We start from the raw sequence: 18,620 nt of genomic DNA on the forward strand, positions 1-18,620 counted from the left end.
TCGTCCGGAGCGGTTAGACAACTAGTGTTTAGATTAATACCGAAGCTAGATTAAGCTAGCATCTTATGCTATATCTTCTAGTCTGCTTTAAGGGCAGTAAGCTTGTTCTTTATAGACGTAGCTATAATACGAGCCTTCCGCTAGGCCTATATAACGATAAGGTTTACTACTATTACTACCGCTATAAACAGTCCCTTCTTAAAGCTAGAATCGGCCCTCTCGCTATAGTTCTTACACCTGTCGATAGCGCTAGTTATAAGGCACTATGTCTTAGCATTATTAAACCGCTAGTTGCCTTCTACTTTAACCTTAATAACTAGCGGTAGATTAAGGGCCGCCGCGAGCTTATCGAGTGTCTCTAGGTCCTATTATATGTCCGGCAATTGCGAATAATTAGGCGGTAGTTCTAGCTAAGAGTACTAAGACTAGTCGATTACTTAAGATTCTATGCTTTACTAACAAATTTGCTAGGCAATCGATAGTCTACGAGCGACTAGACCTATAGCTATCTCTTATATCGAACTACTAGCGACGAACGAGCCGTTATAATCGCTACCTTCTACCTCATTTTATACCTAAAGCTACTACCTAAAGTCTACGAAGGTTACGAGACTGCGCTAAGAACGCTTTTACCGAGATTGCGACGATACGATAACTATATTAGAAGACACACCTCGTTATCCAATTCACTTATTGTAGCGGCCGCTAATGCAGAAGGTTATATGCTAATAAGCGCCACAATATTGAAGATTGGATTATAGACACGACAGGCTCCAAATTCGGAAGACTATCGACCGTTGCGAAACTCTCGCACTCTGCATTCGCCCAAGCGCAAGCCACTACAGCTCACCCGGGTAAGGTCTGAAACGTCGCATATGAGTCTCGAAGCCTTCTCATCTCCCCCGAACTCCTCATCACACTCAGAACTCGGCAAAATGGGCTTGGTCGACAGCGCAAAGGAGGTCGCCACGACTCCGTAGCCTTTGGCGTGCATCGTCGTCCTTGTCGAGATGCAACACAACTCGTTTTGTTCACTGTTTCTGTTTCCTTGATTCTGTCGCTCTTTTCCCAGTGAAGGAGGCCCTTCACCCAATGTCTGGCACATCTTTCTGGTACTTTTCCTGTTTCTACCGGTGCCACCAACGGCCATGTCACTCGCTTACAGCTTCCGCCGTGCTCTGGCAGTAGCTATCTTCACAGTACCGCTGCTTCATGCCCAACAGTGTTTCTATCCGGATGGAACGCTTTCCTCAGACACGCCTTGTATTACAGGTTCCGATTCATCATGCTGCGCTGCGAGCTCATTCTGCTTGGACAATGGGCTGTGTTTTGGAAGTGGTATCGTGAGCAGGGGGAGCTGCACAGATAAGACATGGCAGAGTGGAGCATGTGCTTCGTACTGCACAACAAGTACGCCTAGCATGTCTCCTAGCAAGTGAGGAGGAAACTGACCAGCAAGCAGAATCACCGGGCTCGAGCATACCGCTCACACCATGTGCAACAACGGATGGCGCGAGCACTTTCGTGTGTGGTCTCGACGGCACAGCGTGTAAGAAAGACTCGAACACTTTTCCCATGGCAGGAGGAGCGTCTTTTGTACTGCGAGAGGCACAGGTTGCGGCTATGGTTGCGCCAGTGCTGGCAAGCATGTCTGCTTCAGCCTCTGCTTCGCCCAACTCCTCAGCATGTGCGAGCGGATCACTTTATACCGGAGGACAAATGGCAGGCCTCGGAATTGGTCTGGCTATACCACTTCTGATTGCCGCATGTGCTGCCATTTTCTTATGGCAGAAGGAACGAGCAAGGACACCGAAATTGATGTACCAGCTCCCGGACGATGACTTCAAGTCACCGCCGCCTCCACGACCTGCGGTGCATTTCATTCCAGCATCTCGAGACAATAGCGACGCATGCAGCTTCCGAACTGTCACGCCCGAGATCGTGCAAATATCCGGACGAACAACTCCGCAGCACAAACCAGATCACCTGCAATCATTCCAAGAAAGATACCATGCCATGAACAAGAGTCTGATCGGCATCTCCGTCCAAGAGCTTGACGGACAGCCAGTGGGCTCGGCATTCAATTCTAGACAACAGCAACAGCCTATTGCACTACACAACAGACCGCCGAATGCCACAAGACCGCAGAGGCCACGATGATCAGATGGACAGATGCTGCCGTGTACGCGAATTACGTGAATGATAGCTTAGCGAGGCGTTATGGTTTTGGCTGTCTTCGAGAACGCTCACTAACAACATATCGCAACTATAGCCAGATAACGATAATCCAGCACAGTGTCATGCTTTTCCGTCACCACGAACGTCGTCACAGCGACTCAATCTACCCCGGAAGAGCCGGCATACACATCCTTGTTTATTCTATCTAAACTCTAACTTTAGCCTTAGCCAGGATACACAGCCAGGGAATGGTGGCCAGACTAAGTTGTGGGCAAGTAAAAAGACGATCTCTATAAATAAGACACGACGACATCTGGTCTTATTTTAACGCGTTCGAGATCTTGCATCACATTGGCGGCACTCGAGCTCTTCGTATTCCGGCAATCGCGTGCAGAATTGGGACAAGCCTTTGCACAAGCATCGATGATGGCTGGCGGTGCTTGCTTGTTTCGACCTCAGACGTACCGGGAATGTGCACAAGGGAAGGCAGGCATGGTGTGAAGAATGCGAGGCAGCTGCCACCCGACGAAATAGTGACGCCTTCCCTACTTCTGTGCCACCGACCACGTCCACGTCCACTGCCTTTCGCCCAACTCCACAAAGAACCATTCCATTTCAACTCAGAGTGGTAGAAATACAGTGCGAGACTTCGACAACGACGGCCACAGTCCCAGCGACTTTCCGAGCCATCTTCTCTGCGTGTCCTGCATCAAGATCCACAGCACCATCACCACGATGAAGGTCTTCGGTATGATTCTTGCCGGCCTCACGTCGTTGGGCACAGCGAGCATAGGAAGGCGGGCCGACGACTCGCCTGACGCACCACAAACTCCTCCACCAGCACAGCCATACACTTCTACACCAATACCGTGCCCTACGACTTTGACAGTGCCTCCGATCGGAGACTGCTCAGGCTGCACCAGAACCATCTATAACTATACCGCTACCAAGAGTGTTGATTGTCATGGCTGCGAGTCCTTGGTCACGAGCACAAGCTATATACCTTGGCTTGGATTGTGTCCGGCAAGTATGCTTCACCAAGGCAAGTGGCGATGCTGACTGAAGTGGCAGGTATGCGTGGGTGGTGTTCAAACGGTCTTCAACACGACTGGTACTTCGACGGTGACTTCTTGCTCAGCCACACCGGGACCGAGCACTACTTCGACGGTGCCTCCTTGCGAAGCTACACCAGCACCGAACGAGAAGTGAAAGACCTTTGTCGCGGCTCTAGACAACGGGAATTCAGCACAATGGCGAAGCACATCAATGTCGCCAGACACCTGGCTTGCTTGCTTGCTCCCAGCAAACATTACATCTCACAAACATGCACATGGCATTGTCAAGGTGACACATTACTTCTTCACGATCTCATCTCATCTGCACCACGTTTCTCGCACTTTTGCTTGAGTTTGGGAAATTGCACCCTCTCCTCAACCAAATCCTATCAAGTATGTGCTACTACTCCCAGATCGTCTACGCATGCCAACATCTCGAAGCAGCAACATTGATTCAAGAACACGATCCAAAATGCAGAAACCCTGCCACCCAATTCTTCCCCATCGACATTATATGCTACCATTGTTTCACAGGAATCGAGCCTTTCGTTCCCGGACAGCCAACGCGGAGAGGCAGGAGAGGCAGGAGAAGAAATCGTGGCGGCCGTGAAGATCGATCGATTGGCGAGCGACGTCGTGAATGAAGTGAGGAAGTTACACAAATACAAACTCTGCTCTCCCGGCACGAGCAAACTCCCAAACCAAGTCAAGGATCGTTCATCATGTGTTACATCCACCAACTCATCTACCGTTGCGGCCATCGCGACGCTCCGATCCACGTACAGGAGTGTGTTTGGACTTGCAGAAGGCCTAGGATCTGTCAGTTGAGGGTTAGGAGGAAGTGTGAGGGTTGTACTGCTGAGATTGAGGAGGATCGTGATGTTCTTGGGGTGGAAAATGCGACGCAGCAGGATCTTGAAGATGAGATTTTGGAATTGTTGAATAATGTGAGAAGGGGGAGGATGGGACCGCGGGGGAGGGTGTTGCATTGATGTAGTCGGAGGAGGGGATAGTGCGACTTTTGGATGTACTTGTTCTTAATCGCCTACTGCGAAACTATACATATAGTGCTTGTTTATCTTTTCCAAGTGCGGCTCGACGTGGCTCACAGAGGCAGGTGTCGACAAAGAAGATTCCGATGGCGATGGCATTGGTGACTTGGACAAAATCGCGTATTCAGGGCGCAACTTTGCGGACGCGAACGACTGCAGCCGTGGTTCCACGCCATTTGCAGACAGAAGTCATATTTTGGTGATTGGTAGTCACGTCGTCCTTCGTTATTGGCGATCTTGAGTTGCTTGATACCGCCAGTGTTGCAACGGCGAATTCCAGAACATTGTGTGGAGGTCTCCAGTCTGGAGGCAGTACTCGAGGCAGTGCTCTCATTTGTTGTCTTTCCTGGTATTGCCACGCTTACCCTAATGCACGGTAATCGAAAGGCCGCCAGTAAGCGTTAACAGAACAGCCTCGTGTATACCAGCGATTTGGAGCAATCCACGAAAGCCATGGATCTCGCACGCACGCAGACAAGATCACCAAAGTCCCACAAAGATCTAAAGCCCTCTAAGATTTGCACCGAGCCATGCATGTGATTTGCTTGTCCAGTTTGCTCTCCACAAACATAAACCCCACCCCCCATCAAACCCACCCAACAAGTCCATCGTCGTCCTACCGAGCCTTCCAGCGCAGGGAACCTCCGTTCATGAACCCTGCCCCCGAAATTCCTCCATGTGCACCCAAGAACTAATTTGGTGCTCCTGTGGCCACGGCGAGCTTCTTCCCATTCGCGCCTGTCCGCGCGGGAGGATGCTGTCATACTGCTACACCATAGTGCATGGCAGTCACAAATTGGTCGTTCCGAGCGAATGCTCGTATTGCAAGTCGGGACTCAATCGAAGGAAGCAATTACCAGCCGCCAGGCCGCCACCGGATATTGCAGCTAAGGTCGAAGGGAATGCGAAAGTGGAGGATAATCAGAAGGATGTGTTTGAGAAGATGGTAGTCGATCCGGAGTACTGGCCTGATGATGGAGCGTTTCCCACGGCTGAGAACGCTTTTGAGTTGGTGGAGGATACTGTGAGCAGTATGAACGATATCATGGATACGGATTTTGTGGATTTTGAGCTGGATCCAGAGCTGATGGAGTTGCCGTTGAGGTCGGAGTCTGAGGCCGGAGTGGAGAGGGACGAGAAGAAGTCATGACAAAAGGTGTGTCGTGCAATGCAGGAGGCAGTTTGTACATAAGAAGAGAGGAGGGCTTAGCTCCTCATCGAAAAGGAATTGAGCTCGAATTCGAAAGGCAGGGTTTAAACCCAGCAACAAGACCTGGGTCTTTTCAAAGCTCGCTATCTACGCGTCGGTCCTTATCACTTTCTGCTACTCTCTGGAAAGAGGTTCGTAGCTGCTGAGAGTTCTGCCGGTTGCATCTCGCGAAGAACGGTATCATGGTTAAAGGCTCGCGCACCGAGCGCCAGACTCTGGCACGAGATCCAAGTCGACCAGACACAATCTTAGTAGAACCTATATCGTCTCTGCCCTCGAGTGCGAGAACACGAGCGTCTTGAGTTGTCAGGCTGAGCATTTGATGGCCCCCTATGTTTACGAAATCTTGTTCGAAGTGAGCACTTTCCGGCAGGCCAATGTTATGAAAGCCGCCACATTGCTTGATAAGCGCCTTGTTGTCCCAGCTCTCTGCGGTATAGACAAGTGGTCCGCGGATGACGGTCAGAGCGTCTTTGTGAGTTTCTGGGTGTGGAGACTCCAGGGTGATTGGCATGTCGAAATCGATGACCAGCTTGGCATCGGCGGGCAGTGACAATCTTTGGAAGCCAGTAGGAGTCTCGCCGCCAACTTGAACTCCATTTACGCTGAAGTTCACAGCGTAGCTGGGAATAGGCAGATTGATGTTCCATTGCCAATCCGCTGGCGCGGAGAAGGTGAGAATAGTTCTGCCGCCCCAGGGCATTGCACTCTCCATGTTGACCACAGCTTCGTTCTGTCCGGATGGTGGTAGAGGTATGCGTCTGGCGGCGGAGAGGTATAGATATATGTTGAGGTTGATGGTTGTCTCAACGATTTCCGCCGACCATGTATAGCCCCCAAGTAATCCGAGGGTCCGACAAAGATTCGGTGGACAGCAGCAACAATCAAACCAGTCGGATCGCTCTGTGGTTCCAGTTTTGCTGGTTGCCAAGGGGTTTGCATAGAAGAAACGCGTGCCATCAAGGCTGGCTCCGCCTAACACAGTATTTAGAAGGCTGCGTTCCATGACATCGCGAATGCGGCCGTCCAGCCGGTGACTCAAGAGACGTTCGCCCAGCATGCATAAACCAATGCTGGCACAAGTCTCTGCATAGCAGCCACCCTCATCTTCACAATCGGGAAGAAAGTGAGGGATCTCGGAGAAGCCCTCTATTGACGGGTCGCTACCGATACCGCCAGTGGAATACATCTTGTTGTCAACCGTATCGTCCCACAGCCTTCTAGCAGAGTCCAAGAAGTTCTCGCCAAGATCGGCGGCGGCAGTGAGCAGATACATGGCGCGAACTGCATGTCCGACGACAGCCTTTTGTTCATTCAAAGGTGCATGCCATTGGTGGTATCGTCCGTCCGTGATGCTCTCCATTGTTCGATGATAATACTTGTCTTGGCGCTGCTCCGCCTCCCATACGAAAAAGGCACGGTTTCCCAGGTCCGGTTCGATGAGGCCTCGGGTGCCCACGAGATATCGAGCAAATTCAAGATGCTTCTGATCTTGAGTTCGACTATACAACCTGACCATGGCCAACTCAAGCTCGGGATGACCAGGGTAGCCGTGACGCTGATCTGAATTGGGTCCAAACATTTGCATCAGCAGTGCCACGTAGCGGATCATGATGTCGAGAAACTTGGTCGAGCGGGTATATTGATGATGGGCGAGGGCCGCTTCAAGCAAATGTCCGCAACAGTCTATCTCAGATCAGCCTGAGACCCAAGCCGGATCAAGGCGAACTCACACATTTCATGCATATCCCTCAAGTTCTGTAGCCTGCCTTTGCGATCGACCACGGTGAAGTATGTGCCCAGGTAGCCATCGGAACTTTGTGCGTTTTCCATCATGCCAATCAATTCTTCGATGGCCAGCGCGAATTCTCTGCGATGAGGGGATCTTTGTCCTTCTGGTGAGGCGAGGAAGTAACACGCTGCTTCCATCCATTTGGCCACGTCGGAGTCCCAAAAGAGGGAGATGGGGCTGCCGGTCAGCTGCAGGATCTCAGCAAAGTCGTTGCCACCGCAGGAGCACGCTCAGATACCGCGCATTTCCCACCCTCAAGCCTGCCAATGTCGTACTTCGGATTCCATTTCAGATTCCACGCATAGTAGCTGCCCTGCTTCCTGATCTGGTGCAGCTGTGTCTGGAGGACTTGATGGGAGAACAGCTGGCGCAACTTTCCATAGAAGGATTCGGGGGCGAAGGCTAGAATAAAGGACGGACATGAGCGTGGATGGCTGCCAGGTGAGGGAAAGTGGCCTACTCGTTTCTACGTATGTCTCCTGTGGATGGGCTCGATGAGTGGCGGAATAGAGGGCAACATGGGAGCTGCTTGGCTTGCTGCTGGGCCGTGCGGGACGCATTGTGTGATACGGCATCAATGTCGTGGTGTGGTGTACTGCGGTATACGGTATCGTGATAGGGATATCTATCTGCAGATGCTTCGGCCGTGCCAGGTGCCATATCAATCGTCGCAGCCCATATCGAGGGAGGGTAACAGCGCGGTACGACGTCAAGGTGGGGTTCGCAAGGGTAGAATCGGTAGATCTAGTTCTATTGGGGGGGGGGGGGGGGGGTGTACTCGCTCCAAACGTTGTTTGGCGACCTTCGTTCTTGGTATTTACCACTTTACCTTACCCTCGCCACTGCAATACCACTGTACTCGGATAACATGCTACACGCGCTCCGTGTTGGCTGAGGCAGCCCACCCGGCAAGAAATGGACCCCCAATAATTTCAGGCCTCGTTGTTTGTCGACCTGATCGATGGGATCGAAGCCAGTCTGATCCTTGTGCTCCAGCATGCCACCCCAGAAGAGTTGCTATATTTTGCCAATGGCCGGCATTACTCTCGCGGCCGGCGAGTCAAGCTTGATATCTGGACCACTTGCAATACGTGACCTCTTGCTCTCCAGTGACTGCAAGTATGTCGAAGAAGGGCGACAATATCCAACCGATGGCAGAGCCCGCGGTGTATCACGAGCAGGCGCTGGAAGAGAAGCCTCGTCGCCGTCATGTATCAAGTCGTGCTCAAGCTCAGGATGAGCATCACTTCGCTGCTCCGCCATTGTCAGTCGCGACTTAATGTTCAAGAAACCCGGGAAGACCTCTAATATCCTCGTTTTTAGTGATCGAAAGCTGGAAACGACCGCCGACGAAACGTTGAAGCTGGAGGAAAGACTCCACAATATGACCCTGGAGCGAACCCTCAAAATCGCCAAGGAGCTCTTGTACATGCATGAAACCGATCCAAACTTCTCAGGCGACACTTTGAACCAGATCAAAGACTTCCTCGCCAACCCACCGACGACAGATACACCAGAAAAGAACGAAGAGCTCAGGTTGATGAAGCTCGAAGCTCTTCTGGCTGTGGAGAATTCGCCGTATGCAGAAGTGCGCGCGAATGTCGACCCGACGGATGATCCTGATATGCCTTGCTCCACCTTGCGAGCTTGGCTAATCGGTATCGTCTTTTCGGCCGCTGGCACTTTCATCGACACCCTGTTTGCATTTCGATATCCCAGCATCGCCATCTCTGCAAACGTGGCTCAGTTGGTTGCATGTGGGTAGAGAGAGTCGGCAAGTTGTGTTCATGAGCTCATTTGCACTGCAGATCCGGTGGGAACTTTCTTCGCCCGTTACCTTCCTCACTGGAGCTTCACGGTTTTCGGTCAGAAATTCGAACTGAATCCTGGCCCATTCAGTAAGAAAGAGCACATGCTCATTACCATCATGGCCAACGTCTCCTTCACCGCACCCTACACCTTCTACATCATTCCTGTCCAAGCCATGCCGCAGTGGTTCAACATGTCTTTTGCACGTAGTCGAGGATACCAGTTCTGCATCTCAATTGCCGTCAACTTCTTTGGCTTGGGTATGGCTGGTATCTTACGCCGATTACTTGTATTTCCTTCGATTGCCATCTGGCCCGCAAATCTCCCTTTTGTCGCACTGATCAAAGCGTTCCATTCGGAAACAGATGAGCCGGTTCCTGGACCGTTCAAACGCATTTACACCTGGACAAGACAGAAGATCTTCCTATGGGCAACATTGGGCATGACCCTCTATTTCATGCTACCGGGGTACGCACAGAGGTCCATCACCGGCCCGACTTATGCTGACTATCAAGACAGATATCTTTTCGCCGCTCTCTCCATATTTTCGTGGATCACGTGGATATCCCCGTAAGTTACACAAGCTTTAAACCTCTCTCTCTTGTCTTTGGCAGCACCTGGATCTTACAAGAGCTCGGCTGATGGGTGGATCACAGTAACAATATCACTCTTGATGCGGTATGCGGCGTGGCGGGTGGTGTCGGCTTGAACCCGTGGCCTACGTTTGACTGGAATATGTTTACAGGCTCCGGGCTGTCCGGACTGTATTTGCCAACATTCGCTATAGCCAACCAAATTGCCGGCATCATCGTGGCGGCAATCATGATACTTATCATCTGGTTTCGCAACGCTTGGCAAACGGGGTACCTTCCCATCAATTCGAACGGAACATTCGACAATACCGGAAAGAACTATAACGTGTCCAAGGTCCTGAACCAAGGGAACATATTCGATGAGACTCGTTACGAAAAATACTCCCAGCCATGGTTCTCGGCTGGATTCATCGTGTACAACATCTGGTGCTTCGCCTCGTATTCTGCCGTCCTATCCTACGTCTACCTGTTTCACAGAAAGACCATTTTCCGCAGCTTTCGCGGCATTTACCGCCAGGTGTTCCATAGAGGGGACGACACCGAAATCGAAGAGGATGTGCACTGGCGACTCATGCAATCCTACAAGGAAGTACCAGACTGGCATTACATCGTCCTCTTACTGGTCCCGATTGCCTTCGGAATCGCAGCTCTCAAAGGCTGGCCAACCGGCGTGGGCGTCGGCCCTCTTTTCTATGGCCTGATCATGCCCGCCGTCTTCATCATCCCAATCGGCATCATCCAAGCAGTAACGGGGATCCCAGTGGCCATCAACATCCTAGCAGACATAATCGGCGGCGCCATCAATGCCGGGGACGCAAACGGCTTGATCTACTTCAAGTGCTGGGCATACCTATCCTCCTGGCAAGCACTGAGTTTCTGCCAAGATCTCAAGATGGCACACTACATCAAGATCCCTCAACGCGTCACTTTCTGCGCACAAGTCGTCGCGACCTTCATCTTCTCCCTCGTCTCAGCACTCCAATACAACTTCATCCTCGGCATTCGAGACGTCTGTACCCCCAAGGCACCATTCCGGATGACCTGCCCTTACCAGAAAGGCTACTACACCGCCACCGTCTTCTGGGGCGTCATCAGTCCCAAGAAACTCTTTGGAGACGGTCAGAGGTATAACATGATGCTCCTCGGCTTCCCTCTAGGTTTCATCCTCGTATTTCTCTACTGGGCCGCGAGGAAAATGTATCCTCGCTCAACATTCCTTCGACTCGTCAATCCCGTCGTCTTTTGCACGGGACCCGTGTCTTTCGGAGCACCGTACAATTTGGCCTTCCATCTGCCGAATCTTTACGTCAACTTGGTCTCTTTCGTGTATATCCGGAAACGCTATCTTGCGTTCTGGTCGAAGGTGAGTTTGGTCGGTGTTGAGAGAAATGATCTTTTTGACTGACGGAAATTGTAGTGGAATTATGTCATCAGTGCGGCATTCTCTTGCGGGATTGCCATTGCTGCTTTGATCATTTTCTTCGCTTTGGAATTGCCGAAGAACGGGACTCTGGAAGTTAACTGGTGGGGCAATTCGATCGTTGAGAAAGGCTGTGATGGTCAGGGCGGTTGTCCAAGATTGACGCTTGGAAAGAATAGCACTTTCGGGCCCTCTTCGTGGTCAAGCTGAGTGTGGGAGTCGAGGTGCTGGAAGATGATCAAGATCATGTTTGTGCACAAATTGATCATGATAAGTTCGATGCGGCAGTAGTTTCTGGCTTTAGCGCGCTCTATCAATGCACAAGTCCTCCGTAATATACACCGCGTACATCTACCAATTTCCTGCCTCGTGCACGTGCAACGTCTTCTGGTAGACGTTGGCTCGTAAGAGCTTGGAAAGCTGCCTTGACCACGTTCATCTTGTTGCGAGAGCGTGGAGTTCGGGCAGCAAGATCCGATATGCCCGCAGCACGTGCAAGCTCGTAGATGAGAGATTGACAGCGATTGCCGAAGCCTATTCCAATGTCAGCATAACTCGTTCAGCCGGGAAATGAAAAGCAGCACATACCAGGTGGCCGAGCGCTCAGCTTGACGATCGACGCTCCAACTTTGCCTTCCACCTCCCCGTATATCGTCCGTTCCTCATACCGTGGGATAGGCTTCATGTTTCGAATCGCACTATACATAGCTTGTCTCCGTCCATCTTCATCTTCTGCCGCTTTGCCCTCACCAATCCCCAGCATCCCATCCATATTCCCTGCTATCGTTAAGAAGTACAAGCTCTGAATTTTGCCCATGCGTGTCTGATTCACAACACGATGACTGACCAGGTTCTTCACTCGTATTCTCCGAATTTCCTCCTTGGTCATCCCGGTCTGCTGCATTAGTCGAAGCAGGTGCGGATCGACTGGCTGTTCGTCCTTCTTGTCTGGTTTCTGCCGATCACCTGCGCCTTTCTCTTGCCCTTTTGCACGTCCTGCTAACTGCTTGCCTTCTCGCAGTTCTGCGCTCTCATCGTCTTTGATGTAGCGGGATTGGGTATCAACAAGAGGTCGCACAGTAGCGAAATCGTCAATGTAGTCGATGCGCATAGGATCTGTTCGGAATCGTCCGTACTTTACGAGGTCGCGAGTCGGGATCGCCTTTTCTCCTGCTTCAATGGCTGCCATCTGCTCGGGAGTGTACTTCATGGCTAGCAACTTCTTCTCTCGTGCCGTATACGGTTTAAAATGAGCCTCCATAGCATCGATCTCTGGGTTTCGCGATTCTGAGAGCCCCATTTTTGATGCTTTGACCGATTTATATTTGGATCGGATGCGCTTTTGCTGGGAAGGTGTGCTGTGAAAGGCGCGTCGAGTATTGTTGCTTCCCTGCTTGACACTTTGTTTTAGCCTGCACGAGAGGCATTGGTATGTCCGCGACGACGACATGGCCAAGTGCTGAGCGAGTCAATGCTCGCTGTTGTGTGAGGATGAAGGGTAAGGGTGAGGTTCATGCCGTTGCCATGTCCTCCGCATCACACTCCCGGCTTGGCATCGACTTTGGACCTTCACGTGTCATGGGACTTCATGTATCGACAACATACACACTATCATGGCTCTTCCAACGACGGCAGCGAGGAATCTTGCGTGCTTAAATTGCAGACAATTGGTTTTGCGATCATTCATCGCAAGTATCGGCGGATCCTCACTGGCATCAACACCACCACGAATATCACCCAGGACTTTCGCTTCGTCTGCGAAAAGATGTAACGAAGCGCGAGAACGGATACAACCAGCAGAGGACGATACCCATTCTCTCAACCATATTAATTTCGACTTTTCACGACCAGCGAGCCACATGTCCAGAACGGAAGCAAGCAAGGAGGAAATAAAAGCTGTGCCTGAGCTAGAAGCAGACGCAGAGAGAGACCTAGAAGCCGAGGAATTGTCCGAAGAACTGGTCCAAGAGTCGATGCGAGAGGCGCCATATGTGCCATGGTATCTTCAAGTCGAACCACCCATCGCACAGCAAGAAGGCAATCCTCTCGACCGACAAAAGATACCAGACATACCCGACCACTCACCCGAACTCCTCGATCCATTGCTTCAACGAGTGTCCGTCGAACTAGGAATGGATGATTTGGCGCTATTGGATTTACGAGAACTCGATCCGCCACCTGCCTTGGGAGCGAACTTGTTCATGATTGTGGGGACAGCGCGATCAGAGAAACATCTCCACGTCTCAGCAGACAAACTTTGTCGATGGCTGAGGTCAGAGTACTATTTGACACCGACCGCAGATGGCCTGCTGGGCCGCCAAGAGCTGAAAGTGAAAATGAGGAGAAGAGCAAAGAAGTCGAAACTGCTGTCTGCTGTCGGCGCTAAGTCTACTGCGAGTACAGAATTGGATGATGGTATTCGGACAGGTTGGGTGTGCGTTAATGTAGGAAGAGTGGAAGGTGGAGAGCTGCCGAAGAGCGAAGGTGATGTCGAAGCCGAGGAGGAGGAAATTATTGGGTTTGGAACCAGGGCAAGTGGAAGTCATATCGTGGTTCAGCTGATGACTGAGGAGAAGAGGGCGGAAATTGACCTGGAGAAGCTGTGGAGTGATCTCCTTTGGCGCAGCAAGAAAACGAAAGAGGTACAGCTGAAGATGGCAGAGGAGGAGCAAGCGGCGGAAATGGCATCATCAGACTTTGAGAAGTCGGATTCGACAGTGACGATTGATCCATCTATCGACACAAGCTCGACCAGTCAAGCTCAGGTACAAATATGAGCGGTTCACTTTCCAACCGGACTCAATCCAAGCGACATCTCCCACTACAGAATGTGTTCTCTCTACATTGTAGCACAAGGCCCATCCTTATGATAGTGATGGTTGTGCATCACAGTCCTGGTCCTAACAGAAGCCGGAGCGTACTTCCTCACACGCGAACTCTTGAGTGCACGAGTCTCTATCTTCGGCCGTGACGGTTCATCATCCGCAGATTCAGACGAAGACTCATCATCCGACTCCTCACTCATACGCTCCAAATCAAGCTCCTGAAGCTCTTGCTATGGACGCTATTAGCACTCTATACGGGAGACGGACGAAGCATTGTCTATCAACCGATGTCAAGTATCTCGGGACCCGAACCTGATATTGCTCACCTCCAATCCCTTTAAAGCGATTCGAGACCTTCAACATATCTCTACAGCTCGGACCCGGAAACTTCCGCCGCAAGCAAACGATAAGATCATGTCTGTCAAGCCCCTCTGCTTTCACGGTTTGGAAAATTCCACTTGCGCGCTGTTCTGCTAGAGCACTCGCTCCCGAACCTCGAGAAAAGTCGGCTGTTGCGGAGGAGCAGCAGTGTCGTCGGTTCGTGGTTGCACTGTAAGTATAAGTATAGTGATCTGCGAGAATCAGCACTAACCCAGGGAACACAACAGCAGCGTACTCAAAATTTCCGCCGTCGTCGCCGACAAAGATCTGCAAGCTTTGAGGGTAGTAGGGCTGGACGTATGAATCCGAACCGCTGTGCTGTGCTGTGGGGCATGCGAGGGATTGTTGTGCGGCCTGGTCTGAGCTGGTATTGGAGCTATCAATTGGGTAGGTATAGCCACGGGAGAGGGATAAGTTGGTCTTAGAACGAGCTCTCGAGATGTTGATTGATGCGACAAAGTTCTTGGGTCGGCTGCTGGAGTTACTTGAGCTTGCGGAGCAGCCCATGGCCTATCGTAATAGTCAGCTTTGAGAGAAGGGTAGCGATGTCCATTCTGATCTATTGGGGAGCATGTGTACATCCAGGCGCTACTTACCTTCTCCTGTGATCGTCCTCGTCGCCAACTGTACAATCAGACTGCGCTCTACTGAAAAATCATGCTTCATGCTCACCTGACATGTTTCAGCGTCAAAGGCTGTGGAATCAAGTCACTTTACGATCAATAAGTTCTTCGCTCCATGGGAAAGCTATCCTATATCGTTGGTTGGGCTCGAATATGTTGGCCATCAGAGACCGCCTGCAGAGGACATACGCCCGACGACACCAACTTCCTCCCGCTCCCGCTGCTGTGTAACGCTAGATTGAATTCCTATAGACTGTATCCCAAGCCATTGACCGTAAGTTCACTTCGAACCATTCGCCTCGGCCTTCTTTCGCAGTAATTTCTCGTCGGCATTCGAGTCGAGTCTTCATACCACAATACCACCCTGTGGTGATCCCACCCACTCTTCCATTTCTCGTACTAGCACCTCAGCCGCGAAAACCCCGCGCGTCATTCGCATCTTTGAGGCTACACCATTTCCTCTCACTCTCCATCTTTCGTATCATCCGGATTTTTGAACACTTCTTCTTCCAAATCGATTCCTTTCTCCTTCACTAAATATCGAATCTGGTCCACGCGAAGTCGCAGGACGAAACCAGATGAGAAGGCCCGCCTAGATATTAGTTGCAGCTCATTCTTGGAGAGCATTGGTAAACGAAGCTCGCGGAGCATCGAAGCGTGTAGGCGTGGCAAGCTCGCCACCCACTTCTGGATGAAATAGAAAACTTCCTGACGCGTGTTTTTTCCTGTTGTGAATGTGAAGGCATTGCTTGAGTAGTAGCGTGCCGCAGCGACATCGCGTGATTTGCGCGAGATCTGGAGCTGACTTGGTGCGCGATAGTTCGATGTGACGGCAATGACTCGATCGGAATTAGGCGAAAGAGTGAAGTCGAAGATGATGTCTTGGAGCTCTTGTGGAAGGATCTGAATGCGCTCGTCCAGATCGGTGTCTGCGCTAGTGGCCATAGCTGTTTTTGGTGGCTAGGCGCGACCACGCTGGCTGTGTGTCTGGAAGAGAAGGTTGAAGTTGCCAGGAAAGCGTGTTGGTGATGGTATAGAGAAGGGGAAAGGGTGAGTCAGTGCGCTATCAAAAGCTCGAAGAAGACCCTCGACGCCACGTCATGTGCATGACGCAGGATAAGGTCCGTGCGTTTTAGATGAAGAAACGCCTCAATCGAGGTTCCTCTCCACTGCCTGGTTCCTCTGCGCTCTCCTTCTCCGCTGCTCGCTCTGGCTTCATTGTGCTGTCCACGAACTTGTGCTCCTTGCCACTGAAGTCGACCTCCCGGTACCTGATTTCCCACACCCATAAGGGTATCGATTTCAGCTTCTTCCGCATCTCTTCATCATGTTGCCAGTAATGATCAGAAAGTTTGTACTTTGGATTGTTCCATCGTAAAGTAGGTATAGCCATGACATCAACGTCTTCCTCTACCACGCCGGTTCCAACATCCCCGCCGACAGGCCTTTTCGTGATAAGAGCCGGTAGGGTGTTATGCACGAGGCTCGGTACAGTACGGAGCCGGCTGTGAAAAAGCCTGGATTGCCAACTTCGCAAGCTACGGCCAGTCTTTGCGATATGATCAGGGTCCAGAAATGTTACTGCAATCTTGAGGCCTGGATCTGGGGAAATTTCTCCAAAATGGCCCACACGGATCCAGTAGCGATTGTCCCACAATATCCATTGTGACCATCGGATGCCTCTCTCCAATAAGGCTTCTCCTTCCGGCCAGCAAAGCTCAAAGTCTGAGCTGCGGTGTCTGATAGGGCGAGCGCGTTGAAGTCTGAATTGAGCTCTGCCTTCCTCATGTGTCATTGACCTGTGGATATTGACCTCGGCGATGTGCAGGTATTGTGAACCCACAAGCGATTCTGTGCCAAGATTTGAGAACACAAGATCAATACCCATGTCCAGTTCGGTCAATAAGATGCTGCGATGTGGCGCGACAAGAAGCAGCAGCTTACGCAGTAGCAATGCGAGAACATGGCGATCGGCTTTCGCACTTCCCATTCCGGCCTTGAAGTCCGGCGAAAGCGAGAAACTGACGGAGCCAGAAGCCAGATCGAGAGTTGCTGGGATGGAATAGAAGAGCTCAGTCGCTCGGTCTTCATACCTCTGCCGGCCTCGAAGTAGTCTGCTAGACAAAGCGAGCAGATTCTCTGTCTGCAAAGCAACAGGAAAGCAGTCCTGCTTTTGCAGATGACGGATTGCGTTCCGCAGGGTCAGCGTCATATCAGCATTGGTATGATCTTCGAACCAATTAACGTTCAATTCTTCACAGATGGCGATCAAGTCATCCTTGGTGTAATTCAGAAGCGGTCGATGGACTACCAAACCACCACGTTCAACTGCCATGCCACGATATTTGCTCCCGCCGAAGAATTTGTTGACAGGAAATGATCCACCATCGTCACCATTTCTCGAAGCTGGATAGTAGGGATCGCCACTACCATCAACCCCATAGATGCCGTCGCACTCAGGAAATTTGCGGGTAGTCTTGATACCCCTAAGACCGTGTCCGTAGTACCTGAGAAGCATGCGCACCAGAATGGTCTCAGCCTGGTCATCAGCATGGTGCGCAACAAGAACCGATCGAATGCCGTCGCGAAAGCACGCTTTGCCGATGGCCTGATACCTGAGTCTTCTCGCAACGCGTTCAAAGTTGGGCACTGCTGTGGGATTTCCGTAGGAAGACCAGTCCAGCTTCAGTACTTTGGGCTTGATACCAATACGAGTTAATTCACGCGCAACTTTTTCCGCTTCGTCGCTGCTCTCAGGTCGATAGCCGTGGTCCACGATGTAGCCAGAAAAGCCCACGTCATGCTTGCGATCGCGTTCAACGCCATGCCAATAGCACGCGCATATTGTGGCAAGTGCCATAGAGTCGACTCCGCCACTTATCGCGAGGCCTGAGATGCATGTCAGCTGAATAATGGTAGCCGACTGTAGGAAGTGATACCTAGCCTAGGCCGTTCAAAAAATCGCCGTCCAAATCGCGGACTGCCATTGTTGGCCAGTCCAGCAATGTACTTGTAGACATCGGCGCGAAGGGCTTGGAGAGCAGCGGCCTTTGAAACGCCACTGATACCCTCGAGCATACCCTTTCGACACCATATCCTGTCGATAACAGGCTGGATGACCAAGATGGAATGGAGTGAGTTGTTGTTGCAGTCGATGGACGCGGTGATGGCAAAGGAGAAGGAGACTGGCTGAGATTTTTCATCACGATTGCGTTGTTTCGAGAACGACAGACAAGGAAGGGAAGGCGTGAACGAGACTTCACTTCTTATGGCAGGAAGGGATGCAGATGCAGACAAAGTCAAGAACCAACTTCTTTCTTGCACATGGATGCTACTTCTTCTATAATGCGCCTTTCTTCCCGAGCGAGACTTCATTTGCCCTCGTTCCTGCGAGAGGTCTTCTGCTCCAAGATGCGTCGCTTCACGCAGTCCGACGACCACAATCCCATGCGCCGTCATGCTGTACAACACCCAACGAAACGCTCCAAACCACACCGAACCTTTCCCTCAGCATCAACAATGAATGACGCGCTGCCGCAACCACGGCCTAGTCGTCCTTAACGGCATCCGCGAACGACAGCGCGCCAAACTGACCCTTCGGCTTCGGCGCAAAGTGCCGCAGGCCGCCATTACCACTCAGCTTGAGCGTGCCCTTGACGGGCGTCAAGACCTTCTTACCGAC

General features: G+C 51.4%; 7 protein-coding genes across 7 annotated transcripts; 3 read left to right on the top strand and 4 right to left on the bottom strand.

Annotated features, from left to right (window-relative positions):
• Positions 1-929: 929 nt before the first annotated feature.
• MYCFIDRAFT_205126 (uncharacterized protein) lies at positions 930-2,316 on the top strand. The gene is made up of 2 exons (XM_007932791.1): positions 930-1,410; positions 1,463-2,316. Exons 1-2 carry the CDS (start codon positions 1,149-1,151, stop codon positions 2,158-2,160), a joined length of 960 nt encoding a protein of 319 aa, XP_007930982.1. The 5' UTR covers positions 930-1,148; the 3' UTR covers positions 2,161-2,316.
• Positions 2,317-5,910: 3,594 nt separating this feature from the next.
• On the bottom strand, positions 5,911-7,687 carry MYCFIDRAFT_96811 (uncharacterized protein; the record flags this gene model as incomplete). Its single annotated transcript, XM_007932792.1, has 3 exons — positions 5,911-7,181; positions 7,229-7,475; positions 7,526-7,687. Coding segments are annotated over 3 exons (1,680 nt in total), but the record flags the coding sequence as incomplete, so codon positions are not given.
• An 879-nt stretch (positions 7,688-8,566) lies between these two features.
• MYCFIDRAFT_31433 (sexual differentiation process protein ISP4) lies at positions 8,567-11,319 on the top strand (the record flags this gene model as incomplete). The annotated part of the gene is made up of 5 exons (XM_007932296.1): positions 8,567-9,044; positions 9,096-9,564; positions 9,616-9,666; positions 9,753-11,052; positions 11,107-11,319. 5 exons carry the CDS (start codon positions 8,567-8,569, stop codon positions 11,317-11,319), a joined length of 2,511 nt encoding a protein of 836 aa, XP_007930487.1.
• A 103-nt stretch (positions 11,320-11,422) lies between these two features.
• On the bottom strand, positions 11,423-12,559 carry MYCFIDRAFT_31699 (uncharacterized protein; the record flags this gene model as incomplete). Its single annotated transcript, XM_007932299.1, has 2 exons — positions 11,423-11,643; positions 11,698-12,559. 2 exons carry the CDS (start codon positions 12,557-12,559, stop codon positions 11,423-11,425), a joined length of 1,083 nt encoding a protein of 360 aa, XP_007930490.1.
• Positions 12,560-13,082: 523 nt separating this feature from the next.
• Positions 13,083-13,886, top strand: MYCFIDRAFT_144859 (uncharacterized protein; the record flags this gene model as incomplete). Its single annotated transcript, XM_007932793.1, has 1 exon — positions 13,083-13,886. One exon carries the CDS (start codon positions 13,083-13,085, stop codon positions 13,884-13,886), a length of 804 nt encoding a protein of 267 aa, XP_007930984.1.
• Positions 13,887-14,214: 328 nt separating this feature from the next.
• MYCFIDRAFT_209035 (uncharacterized protein) lies at positions 14,215-17,245 on the bottom strand (the record flags this gene model as incomplete). Its single annotated transcript, XM_007932794.1, has 12 exons — positions 16,036-17,245; positions 15,913-16,001; positions 15,440-15,885; positions 15,360-15,411; positions 15,193-15,320; positions 15,140-15,171; positions 15,028-15,112; positions 14,954-14,987; positions 14,772-14,928; positions 14,340-14,748; positions 14,289-14,301; positions 14,215-14,246 (listed from the first exon to the last, which is right to left on the bottom strand). The coding sequence occupies exons 1-12, from the start codon at positions 16,044-16,046 to the stop codon at positions 14,215-14,217; spliced, it is 1,488 nt and encodes a 495-aa protein (XP_007930985.1). The 5' UTR covers positions 16,047-17,245.
• MYCFIDRAFT_212449 (uncharacterized protein) lies at positions 15,969-17,245 on the bottom strand. Its single transcript, XM_007932795.1, has one exon. It carries the CDS (start codon positions 17,148-17,150, stop codon positions 16,071-16,073), a length of 1,080 nt encoding a protein of 359 aa, XP_007930986.1. The 5' UTR covers positions 17,151-17,245; the 3' UTR covers positions 15,969-16,070.
• Positions 17,246-18,620: the final 1,375 nt, after the last annotated feature.

The sequence above is a fragment of the Pseudocercospora fijiensis genome (genome assembly GCF_000340215.1).
Source record: "Pseudocercospora fijiensis CIRAD86 unplaced genomic scaffold MYCFIscaffold_9, whole genome shotgun sequence".
NCBI lineage: Eukaryota > Fungi > Ascomycota > Dothideomycetes > Mycosphaerellales > Mycosphaerellaceae > Pseudocercospora > Pseudocercospora fijiensis.

Bases quoted from the DNA above. Each gene is read 5' to 3' on its own strand.
- MYCFIDRAFT_205126 (XM_007932791.1), top strand. From the start codon at position 1,149: ATGTCACTCGCTTACAGCTTCCGCCGTGCTCTGGCAGTAGCTATCTTC. The intron at 1,411-1,462 runs GTACGCCTAGCA...ACCAGCAAGCAG, and splicing joins TGCTTCGTACTGCACAACAA to AATCACCGGGCTCGAGCATA.
- MYCFIDRAFT_212449 (XM_007932795.1), bottom strand. From the start codon at position 17,150: ATGACGCTGACCCTGCGGAACGCAATCCGTCATCTGCAAAAGCAGGAC.